This window comes from Octodon degus, unplaced genomic scaffold (genome assembly GCF_000260255.1).
Source record: "Octodon degus isolate 3935 unplaced genomic scaffold, OctDeg1.0 scaffold00098, whole genome shotgun sequence".
In the NCBI taxonomy this organism is placed as follows: domain Eukaryota; kingdom Metazoa; phylum Chordata; class Mammalia; order Rodentia; family Octodontidae; genus Octodon; species Octodon degus.
The window spans coordinates 3,098,179-3,119,438 of record NW_004524674.1 but is presented as its reverse complement, the minus strand read 5'-3'; the positions used below and the strand labels follow the sequence as shown (position 1 = coordinate 3,119,438).

General features: G+C 41.4%; 1 protein-coding gene across 1 annotated transcript in view; it reads right to left on the bottom strand.

The window, feature by feature from the left end:
• The window catches only part of LOC101591810 (NACHT, LRR and PYD domains-containing protein 1a), a 45,896-nt gene that overhangs the window by 9,842 nt on the left and 14,794 nt on the right, over positions 1–21,260 (bottom strand). Inside the window, exons 7-13 of the mRNA XM_023723361.1 lie at positions 19,091–19,261; positions 17,597–17,683; positions 16,494–16,585; positions 15,425–15,587; positions 13,117–13,340; positions 1,013–1,275; positions 237–362 (exon numbers count right to left, since the gene is read on the bottom strand). Of these exons, the coding sequence (XP_023579129.1) occupies positions 237–362; positions 1,013–1,275; positions 13,117–13,340; positions 15,425–15,587; positions 16,494–16,585; positions 17,597–17,683; positions 19,091–19,261 (1,126 nt within the window). The remainder of the gene's footprint in view (positions 1–236; positions 363–1,012; positions 1,276–13,116; positions 13,341–15,424; positions 15,588–16,493; positions 16,586–17,596; positions 17,684–19,090; positions 19,262–21,260) is intronic.

Sequence of the window (21,260 nt, the reverse complement as noted above, 5' to 3'; positions counted from 1 at the left end):
AAAAAAAAAAAAAAAAAAAAATTAAAAAAGAATCATAGTCTCCTTTGCTTATCTGTAATCTTTGAAGCATTCCTCTTCTACTTTTTGGAGCTTTCCTACTCACCTCAAATCCTTCTCACTTTCTGTCCCGCCCATACCAATCCACCCATTCCTGGGAAAGCCCTGGGATCCTCAGACAGATTTTCCCAAGCAGATCTTCTTAGCTTGAGGAGGAGACAAACATCTGGGCTATTTACCTTTGGGATGATTTCCAGCTTACTTGAACCAGTCACGATGTAGCGGGTACCTATGTAAAGGGGGTCCGTTGGGGGTGGCTTACGTATCTGTACAAACTTGAACTTCTTTTCTTCATCATCTATGGCCTGAGGAACATACAGAACATGTTTAAGGGAGAGTCTGGTCTTCAGAATGTGGGCTGAGTAAGGTAAAATGGTGCTTTTGTGTCATCTTCATGTCAGTGTGTGTGTTACACAGCCTCTGCATCCTTCTCTCCCCATGCTGTGCCACAACAAGAGCTCCATGCTTGGCCTCTACTATGTTAAGTGTGACAATCGAGTCACTCTGTAAAGGATGGGTGTGATTTGTGCACGAAACTTTTCTATACTTTTTATGTATTTAGTGCAGGGTCTACATCTACAGGGTCTCACTATGTAGATCAGACTTGTAGTGATCCTCCTGTTTTCAGCCTCCCAAGCGCTGGGATTATAGGTGCGCACCACCATGCTCAGTCTCAATCACTGCCTAAGCAGGCACTTTAATCCGTTAAATTTCTATCTTTTGAATTCTGGAAAGAGACTATAAAATCTTGCCTATATATTAGGGGTATCACAGCAAAAACATCTGGAAAAGATTTGGGGTATTTGTCTGTGGTTGAGCAGAGGGTAGAATTACCCATCCACCCATGTGGAGGGTGCCATTTGTAAGAGTCCTTTAGTTCCAGTTTAGAGCCCATCTACATTTCACATTTACCATCAGTCCACCCTGGCTTGATCATTTTGGTTCTGAGTGCTACCTTCCGAATGGTGCAGTCACTTGGAATCAGGTAGAGGTGGAAGGTTACGTCCTCAGAATGAAGATGGTGGTAGAGCAGTGTAGTGGTGGTGATGGGGATGAAGCGCCGAGCAGCAGGGATCATTCTCAGGAGAACGCCCATCGGGGAGAAGCTGGGGTTTTCCAAGGCTGTGTAATGTGGCTCCACTCTGGATGGCTTTTCCAGGAGCATCCCCTCCTCTTTAAAGTGGGCCACTTGAAACAGGGAGGTGTCCACAGCCCCCTCTGTCAAAGAATAGATTTGTGTGATATGCATTTAGTTTCTTTGCTGAGTCAGATTAACCTGGAGATTAAGCTGAGAGACCTTCCTGGGGGAGCTCAGTACTATGGTCTGTAACTTTGTGTTCATACAAAATTCTTATTTTGAATCCCTAACCTATAATGTGATGGCATTTTGAGGTCAAGCATTTTGGCAGTTGTGATGTTATGGTAGGTTGAACCCTCACAAATGGAATTAATATCTTAGGAAAAAAGTTAAGTACCCCTTCTCCTGATGAGTACACTCTTAGAAGATGCCACATATAGGGGAGAGTGTCCCTCCCAGACACTGAAAGAGATGGTATCTTTATCTTGGACTTTGTATCCTTCAAAGTGTGAGAAATTAATTTGCTGCTGCTGGGGATAATACTTGACATATACAGTTTTTTTTTTTAAAAAGAATAATTTATCTTAGCTCGTAGTTTCAGAGACTTCAGTCCATTGTCAGTTGGCCCAGAGGCTGAAACTTTATGGCAAAGTATCGTGACAGAGAAAAACTGTTCACCTCAAGGCTGCCCAAAGCAGAGAGACCAGGAATGAGTCAAAAAGGAAGAGACAAGGGACCAGATAGATTCCCCAAAAGTCATGCCCCATGACCCTCCCAGACACACCTAGAAATGTGCTTTCCTAACTTCCTACTTTATACATATCTCAAGCCAACTAGGTCAGTAGGGCTAACCATTATAAGTGCACTCCATGACAACTAGACATCAAAACACATTTCCCTAACTCTGAAATAAAGACAATAACAAAGGTACAATCGTACTAACATAATGCAGTTATTCTGCTTCCAAAAATGCACTAATTCCTTCCCAAATGTCCCATTAATTCCATTACTGTTCCAAAGTCCAGGTCCAAAGTGCTTTGAGACTCAAGGCAAACTCTCAGCTCTGAATCTGTATAAAATTTAAAAAGTAAGCTATATGTTACTAAGGCACAACAGCATAGACTACTTTTCTGAAAGGGAGGAACAGGAGAATAGAAGAAAACAGACCAAAACCCAGGAGAGTAAACATTAAATCCTGTAGCTCCATATAGGCCATCTGGGGCATGTGATGGCAGGATAGGAGCACCTAAATGGCTTGTTCAGCTTTAATATTTATGATTTAATACGTATGATATTTTCTAAAATATTAGAAAATACGTATGATATTTTAGAAAATATCATACATTTTGTCTTACATGATTATTCAGGGTCTCTAATTTGTTTATTCTCATAGCTTCATGCAACATTGTATTGTGGGCTCGCAGCAAGAACTCAGATCACATATTGCTTGGTCTCCTAAGCCTTCCTTTGAAATCTGGTTGGAAGCCTCCATGACTCACAATTTTTTGTGTCTGAAAAAAACAGATGATGTCAAGGTCTGCCACAAATTGAGCACAGTTGGGTCTCTTGGACCACAGAGGTGGTTTTTGAGTGTTTGGAACACTGAGCACTGTGGAATGAATCCTGGGGAAATAATTTCCCAGGCAGCCCTTTGGGCAGAGGCCACACAGTAGTTCTCTTATTCTGAAGGCTTTCAATAGAGTTTACCCTCGAGCCTGAAATGGGAGGGTTTGTGCTGATTCCTAGATGTCCTCAAGTGACCTTTTTCTTGTACCATGAAAAGTACCTTATCTCTCTTTAATGTCACTAATGCCCTTAGCAACATACCTAATTTGTCTCCAGATTTCTATGCATTTCTTTTTTTGGCCAGACTGAATGTCTTTCAAATATTTCTGCTTCACTTTTTACTTCTGATTCTCTTTGTAAATTGATCTAAAAGCAACCATCCGTCCTTCTTGAAGAAACAATGTTTTTCTACCTTGAAATTTCCTATATTAGATCAGTTAGTCAGTTGCCTTTAAAGGCCTTAGCCTCAGACAAGATTTTTGTGAATGGAAAAAATGTAGGAAAAAATTCTTACCAGAATGTAACATGTGTGGGCTGTAGCCCAATTGCCAATAGATTTCCTCCTTCCTATCTGAGACCTCATGAGCACAAATTTAGTGTCCTCAGTTGTATTGGAATTTTAGGCTTCTGAACTTGCACCAGAATTGCTTATGAGGGTCAGGATATAGCCTTAGGATTTTTCTAGCCCCATTTTCCAAAATCCTTATGCAAATAAATTCTGGAAGCTCTGAACCAAATGGTTAAGTATAGTGATAGCAATAACCCCAATTCTGGTACGATTCTTTTGTATTCATCTATGTTCTGTCACTGGAACACAATACCTTACACATACAATTTAAAAGATGAAGGATTCAGTTTGGCTAACAGTTTTGAGACTTCAGTCCATGGTGGGCTGGAGCCAACATGGAAACATCATGATAGAGAGGCACAGCAGAGGAAATTTTCTCACCCCATCCATGGCTTTGGGAAGCAGAAAGAGAGGCAAAGAACCAGAAAGGAAGGGACCAAGGACAATATTGAGTCTCTTATGACCTCCAAACTACACACAGAAATATACCTTCCTGATTTCTTTCTTTCTTTTTTACTTTTTGGGTACCAGGAATCCAACGCATGACCTCATGCTTTCCAGGCGGGTGTTGTGATGCTGTGCTATATCCCCAGCTCACTTTTCTGATTTCTTAGATATATCTCAAGCCAATTGAATTCAGAATTAATAATAGTAATCATAGCTATCCAGTGTATGGTATGTTATTACAGGAGCCCAAATGGGCTAAGATATCCAGCATGTGGCATCCCTGGATGGGGTGGCTTTTGTAGCTGTGGGCTGTACTGTCTTTAAGGTAGGAGAATTACAGGAGCAATAACCATTTAAAATTCAGATCCAGCCCTGTTTTGACTATGTTTACTACATTGCTGTCAATTCTGTAAATCTTGGAGGCCACTGAATAATGCTGAAAGGTTTCATGCCAGGCATATAGGGCGTAAGAAAGAAGAAGGTGTAGAGGGAATATGAAGTCACTAGGAACACCTGGCTTTGGTCAAGTGTTTTATCATCATTCAAACATTTCATTTTGGGAAGGACTCCTTGTTCCATCTCTGTGTGGGCCTGGGAATAAGCAAGCTGAGCTTCCCTCTCAAGCAGATGCTACTCCCTAGCAGTTAGGCAGGTGTGCCACCAAGACTTGCTGAAGTGGATGCTCCTAGCCAGGACCTTGAGCCTAGTGAGGTGTAGCAGAGAAAAAGTCAGAGATGGTTTTGGAAGTAGCAGTGCAGTCCAGAAGGTGGCACCCGTGGTGACTACATCTGTAGCAGAGCTCCCTCTTCGGTTTCTTAGTGTGATGTTGGCCAAGTGGGGAAACCAAAGTCCTGAGAGAAAAGCACATTTCTCACAGCCACAGAAATGGCCATTGTCCTTTCCCCAGTGCCTTTGGTCACAGCATCATTGATTCACTGTCTTTTTTTCCCCTTAGATACATAGATTTTTAAAAAAATGTCTAGTGCTGCTCAGGACTCTTCTGGTACATTCTTTTTCTACACAAATCAGCCAGAATTTGTTTATTTGATTGTAGTCTAGTTTATTCGATTATAGGCTATGGTCAGTGCACAGAGATGACTCATTAAAGCCCTAAAAGACATTTTGTGGAATGAAGGCTGGAAGTGGGAGAGACATTGTAGATATCAGAAGTATTGGCTCCACTCCCTTAGGGCTGGCATCCCCTGAAGTGCAGGTGCTTTCTGGGCAGCAAAATACTTACTATCCAGGGAAGGCCATTAGCAAGGTGTCAGAGGGAATTTAATGGAGTAAAATTAATTCTAGAAGGACCATGAATACTGCTTCTTAAGTTTCCTCACTTTTTAATTGCATTTTTGGATGAAAAATAGTATCACAATGTACATCATCTGAAAAAACAAGGAAGAATTCACATACGAATCTTATTAATCAGACAACAGAATTAACCTAACCATTCTCTGCAGAAACACATTTTTACATTTATATCCTAGTTCAGATAGACTTGTCTCCTATTTTTCTATATCCATTGAAATTGGTGCAAGCCTCAATTTGATTATTTTCATGACTACAGCGTGTGATTTCTGGTAGTGTATGCATCATTCTATAATTCATCATCTGTCCGTTTCATTGGTGTTTGCTTCCAACTTGTCACCATGATAAATGGTACCGCATGCATCTGTTTCTGCAGATAGCTTTTTAATTACCTTGGCAATTGTCTTGGAATTAATGACTCAAGGGATAAGAAAATGAGGTAATGGATTATTTCCCTTTGTCTTTTGCTTCCAAATTGCTTCTCCAGGAGGTGATGCTGTTTGGTACTACATTAGTGACACTAGGTAAATGGCCTCATCTGGATCTCCATAGCACTTGTAAGGTCATTGGTGTACTAAGTGATGGGACTGAATACTGGGAGGGATGCACATTTCTCATGGCCACAAAAATAGCCACGGTCCTATTGCCAGGTCCTGAAACTCCAAGTCTGTGGCCCTTACGGAAGTCTGTGCCATTATAATTTTGGGTGGTTTCTGGAAGATGCTGTGTCTTCCCTTTTTTTACCTTCTGACTAGGCTGCTTTCTTGCTCTGGTTTTCTGAGGATGTAGCAGAAAATGCTCCCGATCCTGTCTGTTAGTTGCCCAGGTACTATTTCCTGTTACAGTTCCTGTTATTGCTATTGCCTAGAAATGGCTGGTCACTGTGATGCATATTATAACAATCAAAGACAGCCGAACACTCTATCTCTGTATCTCCTCTTTTCACACCATAAAAACCTCCTTCCAAGGACCTTCAAGATCTGACATTCTGAAGGACAGTTGATTTTCTGTGAGTGCCTATTGACATAAAATTAATCTCCCTCCAAATCCTGGGTATTGTTTCAGTGTTTCTATTTGCCATTGCAAGGACAGAGTTACATTTCTGTGACACAGGAATGTCTCTCCTAAGAACAGGAAAATTCCAGGCAATTTAAGATGAGTTAATCACTCTCTTTGTTATACATACTGTCCTGTCCATGCATTAGCAGAATCATCTCTCCCACTTTACTAACAGTATGTGCATGTTAGCATGTATAAAGTATATGTTAGTATGTAATATGTATGTATGTCTTTTCTGTTTTAGGAATAGAATATAAAAAGTACTGTGCTCCCCTTCCTATCTATAGTATTTTAAGAGACAAGGTCTTGGTAAGCTTCCCAAGGTGGCCTCTACTTGGCATGTTTGTGCCTTAGTCTTGAATAGCTGGGATTACAGGCATGCACCACTACACTTAGTCATAACAGTATATTTGTCTCATAGATTCAAGACATCAGAGAACCGACCAGAAAGATCATGATTTGAAAAGAAAGAAGCTGTAGTGGTGTCTGGGACAACAAGAACCACTAGCAGGAAGATCAGGCTTCAGTCTGGAGCTGCCTTTGGTTTAATTCAAGAGACTAATTCAGAACAAGACATCAGGGGTAGGCTTGCTTCTGTGGCAGTGTCTGGACTCAGAGGGTTGCATCTCTTTATCAATGTACTATAGATATAGCTGGGAACTGCAATACATGTTCATTGCAATTTTGGGACTGATGGTGCAACTGGGAAGTCAGTGAATAGAACATTACGTAAAGCATCACCAGCGCTTTAAGCATAATGGGTAGTCCTTTTCCCAATGGCACATCTAGGATTTCCTAAGCCACTGCTGCTCCCATCCTCAAGGGGGCTCCATCTCCTGAAGCCTCTTGCTGCCTTCCTCCTATCCTAGTCAGTGAGTTATCAGCATCTTCTAAATTCAAGTGAATTGTTGACTTCCTTAAAAAGGGAGATAGTGGGACTTACATTACATAAAGGTGAGGCACTAGGGAACAGTAATGTGATATGATCTACTTGGGCTTGACTCCCAGCAAAAGGCCTCATTATCTATGCAACTCTGGGCAAGTTATTTAACATCCCTGTGAATCTTTTTTTTTTTTTTTTTCTTTGTATTTTAGGGAAGTGTGTACAGGGTGTTCAGGGTCTCACTACTAATCGAACTCGTAGTGATCCTGTTTACAGCCTCCCAAGAGCCAGGATTACAGGTATGCGCCACCACGCCCAGTCTCAGTTATTATCTCAATGCACCCCAGGGGTGAGGCCAGCACAGCAGGCCAGCCTGTGAATCATTTGTGATGTTGATATTTGAAGTAGAACCTCACTAAGTTGCTTAGACTGGCTTAAAACTTGTGATCTTCCTTAGAACAGCGAGGTCCAACAGTTCCTGAGGAATATTTTTCCTTTGAAATATGGAAGGGGTATGAACTAGCTGGCAATCAAAGGCTATGTCTCTTCCCATTCCTATTAGGCTGATCCAGTGGTAACCAGGAGGGCTAAAGACTGGCTCCAGCATTTTCCTGGCATCATTGTGGTCACTTCAGTATTTACCTTCCAGGTTTACAGCTCTTCCTGCAACCCTCATAGAACCTGTGGATCACTGACAGCCTCAATGCCACTGCCCCACATATGGCTGCTAGTGTGTTCCTATAGTCACCCTGAGGAGTGCCCAGAAGGCCATGGCTCATAGCACAGGCACTGAGATTCAATAGAAGACTAGTGCCACTTCCCAAAGTTCCCAAACTCTGCTGGTTAATCGACACAGCTACAGTTCCTAGAAACTCTTTAGAAGCTGTGTCAGTAATGAAGTTGGCCCCCTGGAATAAATGGGAGCTAGGAAACAAACAGTAGCTCTTTTCACAGTTGCTCTGGACTGTCCTAATGACTGCAAGGGCTGTTCTAGTCACCACTGGGCTGCTTTAGGGATTTCTGCTGTGGCCATGGCTGTGTCAAATGCCCAGAAAACTTCACTTCAGCTATGGAAACTGCTGAGGACAGCTCCACCAGATGACAAAGTCTCTTAGGCATTTCAGATACTTCACTCTCTCTGTCACCACTTCTGAGGTCCTCAAATAATTACTAAGATGCAGAGGCTACCTATTGGCCTAACTTTTGTCTGCATAAGTAGTGAGATCAGTCCAGAAGGGCTCTCTTGTGTGTGATACCCTCAGCCCTGTTTGCATGGGCTCCAATAAGGTCCGGTTTTTATTGTCATCTTGCCTATGCAATTTGTTCTTGGACAGAGCAGGCTGAGTTGGTTGTACTAAAATAAGAACGATTTACCCTGAATGTGCTTAGCAACCAGAGGGCTGTTGAAGAACTACAGAGAACAGCAGAGAGCCAACAGCAAAGTAATAATAGACCTGAAGCTACCTTGTAAAGGATTTCACAGAGAAGGGGAAGAACTGCCAGAAGCTGCTAGAAAGTTCCAGAATGTTTCTGAGAGAGCTATGAAAGCTGACTGTTGAGGAACTTAGGGGTGGCTGATAGTCACTAGGACCTGCTAACACTCAGGGTACAGGGTTACATGAAGAGCTGTAAAAGAGAACTGAGAGGCTCTGCAATGAAATACTTGGAGCTACTAATATCAAAGGGATTGTACTTTGCCAATATGTGGTTTTGATCTGTATTGAGCCAAAAAAAAAAAAAAATCCTCCACCAATCGGTAACACTTCTGTCTTAGCCTCCTGAGTAGCTGAGATTACAGGCATGCTCCACCACACCTACTCATAATAGTATATCTCTGAAAGAAAGAAAGGGAAAAAGAAATAAATCTGATCCATTGGTATAAACTTTGCATTGTCTCACTGGGTGAGAAACTGAAAAAGAAAAAAATTATGTATATACAAGATAGTTAAGATAGTTATACAGGGCCAGCAAGATAGCTCAGTGGTCTAAAGTGCTTGCTTAGGCAAGTTTAGGCAGGCGCAGGGAACCACAGTTTGATCCCTGGCACTACATGCTGCACCAGCCTGACCCCCCAAAAAAGATAGTTATGCAGTTAGTTTCTCTTAGTTCATTGAAAATAAAGGTTTGTGTTAGTATTGTTTAGACAAGATATCATACTTATATATTGTACTCTGAATAACTATTACAAAGATAACAATACACAATATATTACTTATTGTAACTCTCTACTAATCTGTTTTGAAATTCTGCTTCATTGTTATTTTTTTCTCTCTTTAAAATGAAAAAGCAGGGAAAATATATAAAAAAGAATCAGGTTCATGAACTGAGGAACCATTGTATTTATTTCTTGCATGCTTGGTGCCTGGTACATAATGTTTAGTAATTCTTTTCACATTCTTTTTTGTTAGCCATGTCCCAGGAGTCCTCAAGGGCAGTCCTCACGGCTTCATGAATTCGTTTCTGTCCAGCTTCTTCAGCCTGGCAGGCTCAGGCTAGATTCCTTTGCACTCAGAGGATCAGCAATGCCTTGGTTAAGTCCCATTTCCCATGCCCACCTGATGCCGAGCAGAGAATGCTTGGGATGTTTATACAGTGGGGAGGGGTGAGGTTGCTCATCTGCAGATCAGGTGTGAGAAGGAGGTGGAAGCAAGGACTAGGCAGACTGTGGCCCCCGAGACACTGCTGTGTACTCTGATTCCAGGCCTTCACCACATGAGACAACTACCAGGCTACAATTCCCTGGTGCAAGTTGAGGGTAGGTGAAGTTCATCATTGTTGAGAATGGGCAGAGCAATGGGAGGGCTGAACCCACTGACTCCAATGGCCAAGACTCTTCTTCTTCTTTTTTGTATTTAGTACAGGTTCTATACGACACAGTCTTACTACACAGACAGGACTTGTAGTGATTCTCCTGTTTTCAGTCTCCCAAATGCTGGGATTATAGGTGGAAGCCACCCTGACCAGTCTTAATCACCATCTCAGCGCGCCTTGGGGGCAGGGCCAGCATGGCACCCTGGGGATTGAACCTGGCCACTGCTGTGCAAAGCAGGTGCTTTAGTCTGCTGAGCTATCTGGCCGGCCCTAAGACTCGCTTCTTCATGGATCACCCAGAGATCCAATGGGCCCAAATCATTGCTCTGTAGATTTCCATGTGGGAAAACACAGCTTGTCTCACATAATATTCGAGTCTTTCTTGCTCTCTCCCTTTATAACTGGGGCTTTATAGCCTACATGCCTACTTTGTTCCTCCTACTCCCACCCTGATTTATTGTGGAACCTTCCCTTGGGAACAACTGTGTGACCCCAGGATTCCCTAGTGTCTGAATCACTGGACTCTATTTCTTCCTTTCCATGATTTCTGGTGAGCAGGTTCAGTTGTTTACTGATGTTTTGTTGAGACTTCTCTATTCCTAGGTTCTATGCAGTTCTTTGATTTTTATTTTACTCATTATTTTTTATTTCCATTAGTTTATAAATCATGCTTTTATGATTATGTTTCTATTGATACTTGATTTGATAATAGTTTAATGTGTAAGCCTAAAGTTAATACTTCTATCTTAGGTATGACTTTAGTCATACCTGAAGTCATCTTCTAGTATGACTAATTATAGTTATACTAAATATATAGAACTATTAAAATGGTATTATGAATTAATATATGAATTAATTAATATAAAAAGAAAGATGAATGATAAATGTCCTTCATTACCAACTAAGCTCTACATATCATGATAGTGGTTACAACTGATAAAAGCTGCAATTTTTTATCACATCATTCTATCATGAATGAAATAAAATATATTTGTTTTGTCTTTTTGAGACAGGGTTTCACTGTGTAGATCAGGCTGGACTTGGACTCACAAAGTAGTCCAGGTTGGCCTTAAACTTGCCTCATTCTCTCAAGTGCTGAGATTGCAGACATGTGCCACCATGCCCATCTCTTGTGTCACGATCTGATGTGAGTAAACTAATCTGATTCTTCTTTCTCGCTGAATGATAGACACTATTTGCTTGGCACTTAGCAGTGGCTGGTTTGCATCTGATGCCAGCTCTGCTCACCTGGTCTGGTGTGGAGGGCCTGTGCCATGGCCCCTGTCATCATATGGCTATGATGGCCCCATCCTGATTCCTGGAATGCTTGGACTCTCTTGATTTCCCTGGGCTGGTTCAGAGCAACACTGACTCATAATCCCCATCCATACCTCATCCCACCCAAGCCCCATTCTTCACGTCTGTTTCCAAAACTGAAGGATGTTCGGTAGTTTGTGGTCTCAAGGAATGGAGAATTTCCGTTTACTGAGTAATATAAAGGTATTTCAGCACTTTGGTATGGACTACATAACTGGTACACCTGATGTGCTGTCTGCCCTGCCCTTATTTTCCTAGTGACGCCTATAAATTCCTTAGAATCTTTTACTACTATTGTTTGCTATTACTGTTGGTATTTATTGACTTTTATCTCTATTAAGTACCTTCATAGAGACATCTTTATTATTATTTTCATAGGCCACTATTTTGTCAGCTTTGCCCAAATGTATATTAGTATCCTTGCTTATCATTACATCTTGTACTTCACACACTTTTTATAAGGCCATATTCCATGTGCCCGAAGTATGTCCTGCAGAATTTCCATCAGTAGCCATGTATTTTGGGCAAAGCCGTCTTGCTTTTGTTTAGTCTAAAATGTCTGTCTTATCATCCTCTTAACAGTATTTTTCCTTATTTCAATTCTTGATGGACATTTACCTTCTCGAGACATTGAAGGTATCATTTCCATCATCTTCTGCTTTCCTCTGTTGCTGCTCCAAAGTCAGTCATCTTTATCCTGTGGGGCAGGGCTAGGTAATCTTCCTTTCTGGCTGCTGCAAAGACCCTCCCTTCAGTTTTGCTATTTTGTAGTTTTACTATAGTGTTGCTTTCTCTCATTTCTTTTTTTTCTCTCCTACCTGGTTTGGACTTTTGGGATTTCTCTTCCTGAGAAGTCTCATATCTCTCAGTGATTTTAGAAATTTCTTGGTGACTATCTCTTTGAATATTGTGCCTTTTCCATTTTTCTCTGTTTTATTGTTCTGGAGTTGCAATTAAATGTAGTTGAGATTTTTTCAAAATGTTTTCCACATTAATTAATATTTTAAGATGTTTTTGCCATACTTGCTTTCAATTTGATTTGTTCTAAATTGATTATTTTTAATGGCTTCTTGCTCTTGTTTTTACATCTACTTATTTATTTGGGAATATTATAAGAACCTATTTTATGTTCCATTTCTTATGAGTCCACCCTCTGAAGTATTTAAGGGGCTAAATATATTACCTGATGGTTCTGGTGGCTGTCAGGATACCTTGCTAGCTTTTTGATAGTGAACTTGTATTTCTTATGGCTTTATCTGTGGGCAGGCTTTGGAGGTATTAGAAGTCTAGATTCTTTGTGACTGCTGTCTTGTCTTAGGAAACTCCTCTCCAGCTGTCGAATGAAATCTGGTAATACATTTTATTACCAGATCTGGGGTACCAAATAATCCTTATTTGTTTCTGTAGCCTTACTTTGTACACAGTCTTATCTTTAAAATTTTTTTTTAAAAATCATTTATTTATTTGGTACAGGGTCTCACTATGCAGCTCAGACTTGTAGTGATGCTCTTGTCTTAGCCTCCCCAGTGTTTCAGTGGCCAATTTGGCTTGGGGCCGTCACAGCATGTAGTACTGGGGATTGAACCTGGGTCCTTGCACTTTCTGGGCAGGCACTTAGACCATTGAGCTATCTCCCCAGCTCATGGTTTTACCTATGAAACAGTCTTCAAAAGTCTCAACTGAGAGTTTCATGCACTTCTTTCTGTGATGGTGAGTGATACAATCTATGTAAAAAGTACTTACTGAATGTATGCTAATATTATGAAGGGGACTTTTCCCTTTTGAGGAAACATTCATGGAAATTTAGGAAATAAAATAAATATAAATAATTTAAATACAAATAATTTTAAGGTGGTAAACATGTGCTCAAAAAATATGTGCAGAGAACAGAACAATGATGAACAATCTCAGTGTCTGCCTCTATAGCTCTCTCTCCTCTTGCTCTCTTCCCATCCTTCTTCATCCTATACCCCTTTGGCCTATTGTTACCAGCACCCTCCTCCCTGTCCTTCCTTTATTTACCTTGGACAGCTACAAAGTGAGGGAGGTACACAGCGGCCACGGCTCCCTGCTCAGCCTTGATGTCAAAGAGAGGTCCTGCTACCATCCAGGTATGCTGCAGTTCACTGATGCCAAGGAATTGGTCCCAGGCACAGAATTCAATCTCAATGGTCACTGCCTTTGTCACTGCAAGGCCAAGGCCTGTATTGGGCCAGTGGTATGAACCAGCCATAGGGAAGTGAACTCTGGAAGAAAAAAGAAGAGGCAGACACTGAGCTATGCAAACTTACTGAGCATCAGCTGGATGCCAGACCTTGTGCAAACACTTGTGGGACAGTGAAGAGGCTACAAAATGACTTCAAAGTAAGGAGAATTTGGGTTTGGATCCTGGACCCTCTGCTATGTAACTATGAGTCCTGGATAAAATGTTAGATAAAATATTTTAACCTCCATATTCTTAGTTTCTAATCTGTCAATAGGAGATGGCTGTCCCCATCTCACAGAACTGTGAATGACGAGTGACCTAATGCAAGGTGACAGCTTAACACATGCCTGGAAGCAGATAGCTTTTTCTATGATGATGATTATAAAATAGACAAGTGCTCTTATTTTTAAAGGCCCAATTACCAATAGTTAATAACAATGTATATACTAATACCAGTAATAACCTTTACATGTGAAAAAGAATATATAAGTGAAATATAAGTGACTTTTCAAGGCTTTATTTATGGTATATGGTTGGGTGAACAGATACATATTTCTATAGGTAGATATAGGAATGATACCATTGTCCAGCTGGGCCAGGGGCAATAGTGTTTGGCTAAAGGTAACATGTTATATATGAGGTTATACCTGGGTGTGGTGGCACAGGCTTGTAATCTATTAGTCTGAGTGCCCTAGGGATAATTACTAAAAGTTGGTGCTCAGCCTGAACAACTTACTGACTTATAGAGACCTATTTAAAAGTTAAATATAAAAAATGGTGTAGGATCTCTGACAAAACTAAAGAAAAAAGGATATAAAGGAAGGACCATTTTGTAGTGAAAAAATATATATCTGTATATACAAAATAGTTAGAATAGATATATAGCTACTTTCTCTTAGTTCAATGAGAAGATTTGTACTAATAGTGTTTAGATATCATGTCCACATCTTATACTATGAATAACTACTATGAAGACAACCATATACAATGTATTAATTATCGTAACTGTCCTACTAACCTGTTTTGAAACTGTCTCCTTGCTATTTCTTTCTCAATAAAATTAATGAAATAAACAAGGTAGGGTTTTAACTTAGTTTGAAGGCCCTGGTTCATTTTCCAGTACTGCACACAAAAGAAGCAATCATGATTATGATTATAAACATGTGTTTCTTATGAGGCTATAATCCTTTGGTTTATAGATCTACCACCCTCATCTGAATGAAGGTCCTCTGCTAAGAAGTAGGCACTTAGCACATATGGCTATTAATAAAACAAAGGACTATACATTGAAATATATTTAAGTGGGGTTTAAGAGACATAACATTTAGAACAAGTCACTAGGGCTGGTGAGATAGTTCAGTGGATTAAAGCAACTGTTTAGGCAAGCTTAGGCAAGTGCAAGGACTGCAGTTCAATCCCTGGCACCACATGTTGCACCAGCTCAACTTCCAGAGCAGCCTGATCTGACCACAGAGTCTGGTGTAGTGGTATGCACCTATAATCCATGGGGATCCTCTGAAAAACAGGAGGATCACTATGAGTTTGAGTTGCATAGTGAGATCCTGTAACAACCAAATACATTAAAAAGAAAAAAAACCCAAGTGACTAGCAAGAAAATTTTTCCTTTTTTGTTTGGTACTGGGGATTGAATACAGAACTTTGTGCTTGCCAGGCAGACGCTTATGCTGCTGAGCTATATCCCTAGCACAAAGACATTTTTGATAATTAAGTGTATGTAAATAGACATTGTAGTTAGATGACATGAAGCAATGTCAACATTGTTAGATATGATAATGGCATGGTAGTCATAGAACAATAGCTTTTTTTATTTTTTGAGATCCATAATGAAGTATTTAAGGATAAAATTACATGATTATGTTGGATTTAAAATAGTACAGTGGTGAAAAGAATGAGGAAATAGAACAGTTGAAATAAATGTCACATTGTAGCTGAAGCAAGGACATGGGCTTAGCTCCTTGCACTCTCTCTATTTTTATGTAAAACATCTATTTCTATACTTTGCATACAGCCAGTGTCTCAGTCCCATTTCTGATAGCCCAACAAGAGCAGAGGAACAAGTGGTACTATGGGGATCCAGTGTGGGAGCTGGAGCCCCTCACTTACCTGCACAGGTTCCTCTCCTTGTCAACAACTTCAGTAGGCACAGGCCCTGTTGGTCCATGGAAGTTATCTTCAGCCCCCAGGGGTTTCATGTGCTGGCCTCTCAGATGGGAAAGAGAGGGTGAAAGGAAAGGTTCCATCTGGGGGAACTGTGGGGAACCTCCCTCTGGGATCAGAAGGGCAATTGTCAACTTTATGTGCTCCTGCCAGGTTTCCCCATCCTGCTATAGTGGGTCTATTTATGGCAGGGAACTTCCTGAGGATGGCATGAATGGCCATGAAAGGAGTCTGCCAACTGTACCCATCACTGCTTCTGGGTATACCTGATGTGACTAGGAATACACCCTACTAACTCCTGACCACTCTTTGCCCGTCTCCCCTTCCCCACTTGTCCAGAAGTGTTGCTTTTCTCTACATGCCTCAGGTCAAAAATTTGAGAAGGGAATCTGGTGTAATGGATGAATGATGTGATGGTTAAGCTTAATGGTCAATTTGACTGGATTAAGAGACTCCTGGGGCAATGACTGGACCATATCAAAACTCTACTCATTAGCTGAATGTGCTGCTAGGCATCAGAGCTCAGTCATAGGTAGGTCACTGAGGGATGTGCATTTTCAGTTGTATCTCTCAGTAGTGCTCTTGCCCTATGATCTGCTTTCAGGTTTCTGTGATTTAAGTGGCTCTGCTGTACCACCCAATTATGCCAGGATGCTTCTGCCTTGGAGCTAACCAGCCATGGCCTGACAGTTCTGAAACCACGAGCCAAGTACACATCTTTAAGGTGTGGGTGTTGGGTATTTCATCCAGCAGTGGAAAGCTGAACATTACACGTGGGATTCTCAGGCAACAGTAGTCCAAAATGGGAAACTGAGGCTTGGTGCAGACTCTGACGCTTGGCATGGATATTGCAGAGGGGAAGATCATTTTATGTCTCAGAGAGCTGAGGTCTAGGAACTGAAGATCTTGTATGGGGCAGGGCCCTTTTAGGTGGTTTACCTTCCTGTCTCACCTCTGGGACAGGGAATGGATGGGATGACCTCCCAGAGGGACCCAGCCTGGCCCCTTCAAATACCTGACTGTGGTCTCTGTCGCTTGAGTGAGGATGTGCTGTTACCCATCTTTCCTCCATCCCTGCCCTCAGAAGGAAACATCGCATGTGGCTTCCTATACATAGAGATTTTCATTTTCTCACATATGTCTCCCTGAAATCATCCCCTTCTTGCCCCAGATCACCCTTTGCATCTTTCAGAGATCTATTGGATAAAGCATCATAACTTTGTTGGATGAAGTCAGGCAGGCCTACCAGTGCATGTACAGTGACCCTAGGTGCAATTGCATAGGTGTGTAGGAGAATCTGTGCCTTTCTCCTTTCTGGACTGAGAGGCAGGAACTTGGGCTGCTTGTGTCTCATTCTCAGCTGTGATTAAGATGCTCAAATAATGCCCAACACACAGTAGATCTTCAGGGAATGTATATTTAATGCATGGATGACTTCTAAGCCTAGGAGCCTTTTGCCTTCCATTTCAAGGGAGGCACAATGGCTAGGAAATTGAGGACAGATAGAGCTCATGGTCATAGGCCAATGTGCCAAAATGAGAAGCATGGGGCTGCAACTCATTCTCAGTGGGTGAGAGTCTGGCTTTCCTGCCCCCAGGATCCCTTTTAATCTAGTTGTGTAGGTGTGTGTGTGTATGTGTGTTGGGGGTGGGTAGTGTGATGGTAGTCTTTTCCTAAAAGGTTCTCTGTGCCTTTTCATTTGTGCCCTGCTCTGTGGTCACTGCTTCATTGTTCCAAGTCTTCTCTTAATTTATGGAAACTGTGCTAGTGACCAATCGTGATCCCAGTGCGGTGGGCCCATAGGATTCACTTACTCCCGTTCTTATCTTCTTATTTGTCCAATGGAAGGATTTATGCATGCAAGTTAGTGATTCTGTGTTCTATAAGTAACCAGCCAACCAACCAACCAACCAACCAACCAACCAACCAACCAACCAACCAACCAGAAAACAAAGCAAAGCAAAATAAACATCTCACATGCTGTGGTTCTTGGTTTCTCCCTGGCTCTGTGTGTCTCTCCCACAGCGCCAAGACTCCCTCCCCATTGTTTCACTCTGGATCATCCATAGTGGTCAGCCCTTGGCCTGAGTTGCCCAGAGCCCCATAGCCAGCCCTTACCATCTGCTGCAGATGAGCAGCTGAGGTTTCTCTTCTTTCAGGACCCTCAGCTCCTCCTTCACCTCCCTCAGAAGAGTTTGGTCAAGCCTGCAAGCAATAGGAGATCTGTTTGTTGGAGATCTCCCTATGATCCCAAGGTGCTCAGAACTTAGTAATCAGGAAAGCATGAAGTGGATGTGATGCTCCCAATACATACTGAGGAAATCAAGTTTTACAGAAGACTTGGCAAGGTCACCTGGTGTGAATATGTGGCAAAGTTGACTGGGAGCCCAGGCTGATAAAGCATTTATCAGTCCATATTGGGCTATATTGGAGTATTTTGCTGAATTCAAGTACCTACAATCTTTGGTCTTGCATCAAGTATGAAAAAGTCCTTTAAAGACTTCTCCAATTTTTTTGAAATTTGTGACCAGGTTCATCCTGCTTACGCATTTTGACTTTCTTCTTGTGTGCTGTGGGCCCTGGAATAGTGAGTTCTCAAAAAGCTTGTTTCATGGTTTTTTTTTTTTTTTTTTTTGGAATGAGGGATTGAACTCAGGCCTTTGTGCTTGCCAGGGAAGCACTTATTCTACTGAGCCATCTCCCCTGCCCCCCAAAAGTTTGTTTCATCTTTTTGTGTTTGAGTTATTTTTAATATTTTCATGTAAATATTTTACTTTTAGTGAAATGGATTGCAATGTCATTTCCTAATTCAAAGTAAGATATGTGGGAGAAAATGTACAATTCTTTGAATAAAATTATTTCCTACTGACCTAAACTTTGTTTCATTGAAAAATAGTAACCGTTCTACACCAGTTTAAAAAAAAAAAAAGACTTCTCCAAATACAGCTTCTCTAACAATGAAACACCCATCTCTGACAAAACAAAACAAAAAAGGGGGATATAAATAAAGGGCTTTTTTTGGTCTGTGTTTGAGTGTGTGTGTGAAAAAATATATATGTATATATAAGATAATTAGGATAGATATACAGCTACTTTCTCTTAGTTCATTGAGAAGAATTGTTTGTACTAATATTGTTTAGACAAGATATCATATCTCCATCTTGTCCTCTGAATAACTACTAAAAAGACAACAGTATGCAATGTATTCATTATTGTAACTGTCATATATATAACCTGTCTTGAAAATGTTTCATTATTATTTTATCTTTTTTTCTCATTCAAATGAAAAAAATAGACAATATAGCAACCATTGTTAATGAGCAGTCTCTGTTTTGAAAATCTGTAACATATATATTGTTGTATGTTACGCTGTTTCTGGCCTTTGTTCTATTTGCTTTTGCTTCTGTTTTCACTCTTCAAAATAAAATAAAATAAAATAAAATAAAATAAAATAAAATAAAATAAAATAAAATAAAATAAAATAAAATAAAATAAAATAAAATAAAATAAAATAAAATATCAAAAAAAGCATTTATCAGTCCAATTTCCTCTCCCTAACCCATTCCTGGCACCCCCTTTGCTCCTCCTCAGTGGAGATCCCCATGACCTTACCACAGCAGTGTGAGTTGGCAAGTGGGATGCCTGAGCCCCTGGCAGAGCAGCTGCACACCATTGATGCCCAGGTCATTCTGATGCAGGTCCAGCTCTGTCAGGCTGCAGCTGGCACTGAGCGCAGAGGCCAGGTCCTGGCAGCAGCTGGCTGTGAGGCCACAGCCGCCCAGCCTGCAGGAGAGATTCACACAGATCCACAGTCATTGTCTCAAGGGCTCATTCCTCTGGACAACTGGGGTCTGGTCTCCTTTTTGAGTAGCTGTGGCCATTTGGGGGCCCAGGAATAACAATAGGATATCTTGGCTTGCTGCAAGAAGTCTTATCTTTCTTTTTGTAGCTAAGCAACTCCCAGGTTGCAAGTCTTACTCCTGGGGGGATTAACATAAGTGCTGGCCGCATAGCATATTAACCTTGGGTTTAAGTACTTTCTCCTTCCCACATACTCATACTCTACAGACAGAGGATACTCTGGTGGGTCCAATAGTGAGAGCATCACCAGTACAGGAGAAAACCCAATTAGTTTCTAATACAGTATAAAAACAAGAGCTTAAGGCAAAAGGATACATTCAAATGGATCCAAAGAACTCCCTAGTATTTACTGATATCTGGAATATGTCAGAAACAGACCAGGAACATGTCTGAAATACTTCATGGTATGCTAAGCTGTAGAAAAACCCTCTATTCTGCCTTGTCTTGTCTGGATGGGTAGTTTTATAGGCCCCATAATGCTTCACAGCAGAACTGAGGTGCTGGTCCACTGCTGTGCTGCTGCTGGGCCTGGAGGATGACTTGAGAACCATGGCATTCAGGACAGCCTGAGTCCTTACTGTTCATCGACCAAGAATCCAAGAGAGGGAATGGGACAGCTCATCTGGGAAGAGGAGCAACGATGAAGGCAGGCTGGTTTACTCTCTTTTTACAGGTGAAGTTTTTCTTGCCCCTTTCAACCTCTCCCATTTGGTAATGGGGTGGCTACAGAGATGCACTAGGAAGGAGTAACACTGGGGGGCTTAGGGATGAAGCTTACTATGGCTTTTTATATTTTTGTAAGCACCATATCCTTTGATTAGTATGAACTAAGATGTCTTTACCCAGCACTTCTCATAATTTAGGCTACAGGTTGGGAATCAGCTGCAACTCTGTTTAGTGTGGCAAAGACTGAGGAGAGATTAGATGCCCATAATAAAGAAGTGATTAAAAAAACATGGTAGGTCCTGATGTGGTAGCTCATGTCTGTAATTCTAGCACTTGGGAGGCTGAGGCAGGAGGAGTAACATGAATCTGAGGCCAGCTTGGGCTATGTAATGAGTTCAAAGCTGGGCTGAACTAACACCAGGTCCAATAACTAAGACCTTGTTTTTTTAAAAAGGATGGTGGGGTGAATAAATATAGTGGAATTGTAGACTGTTGTTGTTAGGAAGTGCAAAGCAACTTTGCATGTACTGATGTTAGAACACATTAAGATCTATTTTAAATGACAAAGCCAGGGACATGATGATCTTTGTGGTGTGTCACTATTTATGCAAGACAAAGGGTGTGCATGTGCTTGGTGCTATAGATACACAGTTCTCTCTGGGGGAATGGTGCCTGAGGTCTTCTGCTCTTGAGGTCCAAGTCCAGCTTCCGCCACCCTTCCCTTCTATAGTGGGGTCTGCTCAGCTCCCGGAAGCACACTCAGGACCTCATCTGCACACCAAGCTCGCAATATGTCACTTAATGCTTCAAAATCATGACTAAAAAGCCCTAAGTGTGCTTGCATTGAGTGTGCGTGGAGGCAGGGGATGCTCCTGGGTAGCAGGACATAGATGAAATTATAGTACATTTTTTAGTTTAATCATTTGTATAAAAATAAAGTTTGAGGATAAAGCTCCTCTTGAGATTTTATTCGTACCCAAAGACTCACTATTGCAAGATGTGCTTGGGTGGATGCCCTTCTGCAAAGCTCAGCCCCTGCCCACCCCACTGAAGACAGCTAGCCTGAGACTTAGGACATCCAGCCTGAGGACATCTGATGGGGGTGGTGGTGTAGAATAGATAAGGACTCTGGAGCCACACAGACTTGGGTTCATGTCTTGCCTGTCAATTACTATTTGATGAAGATGGGCAAGTTTCCTCATTATTGTCCTTAGTTTCCTATAACATGGATTTATCAAGCCTATAGTGCAACGCA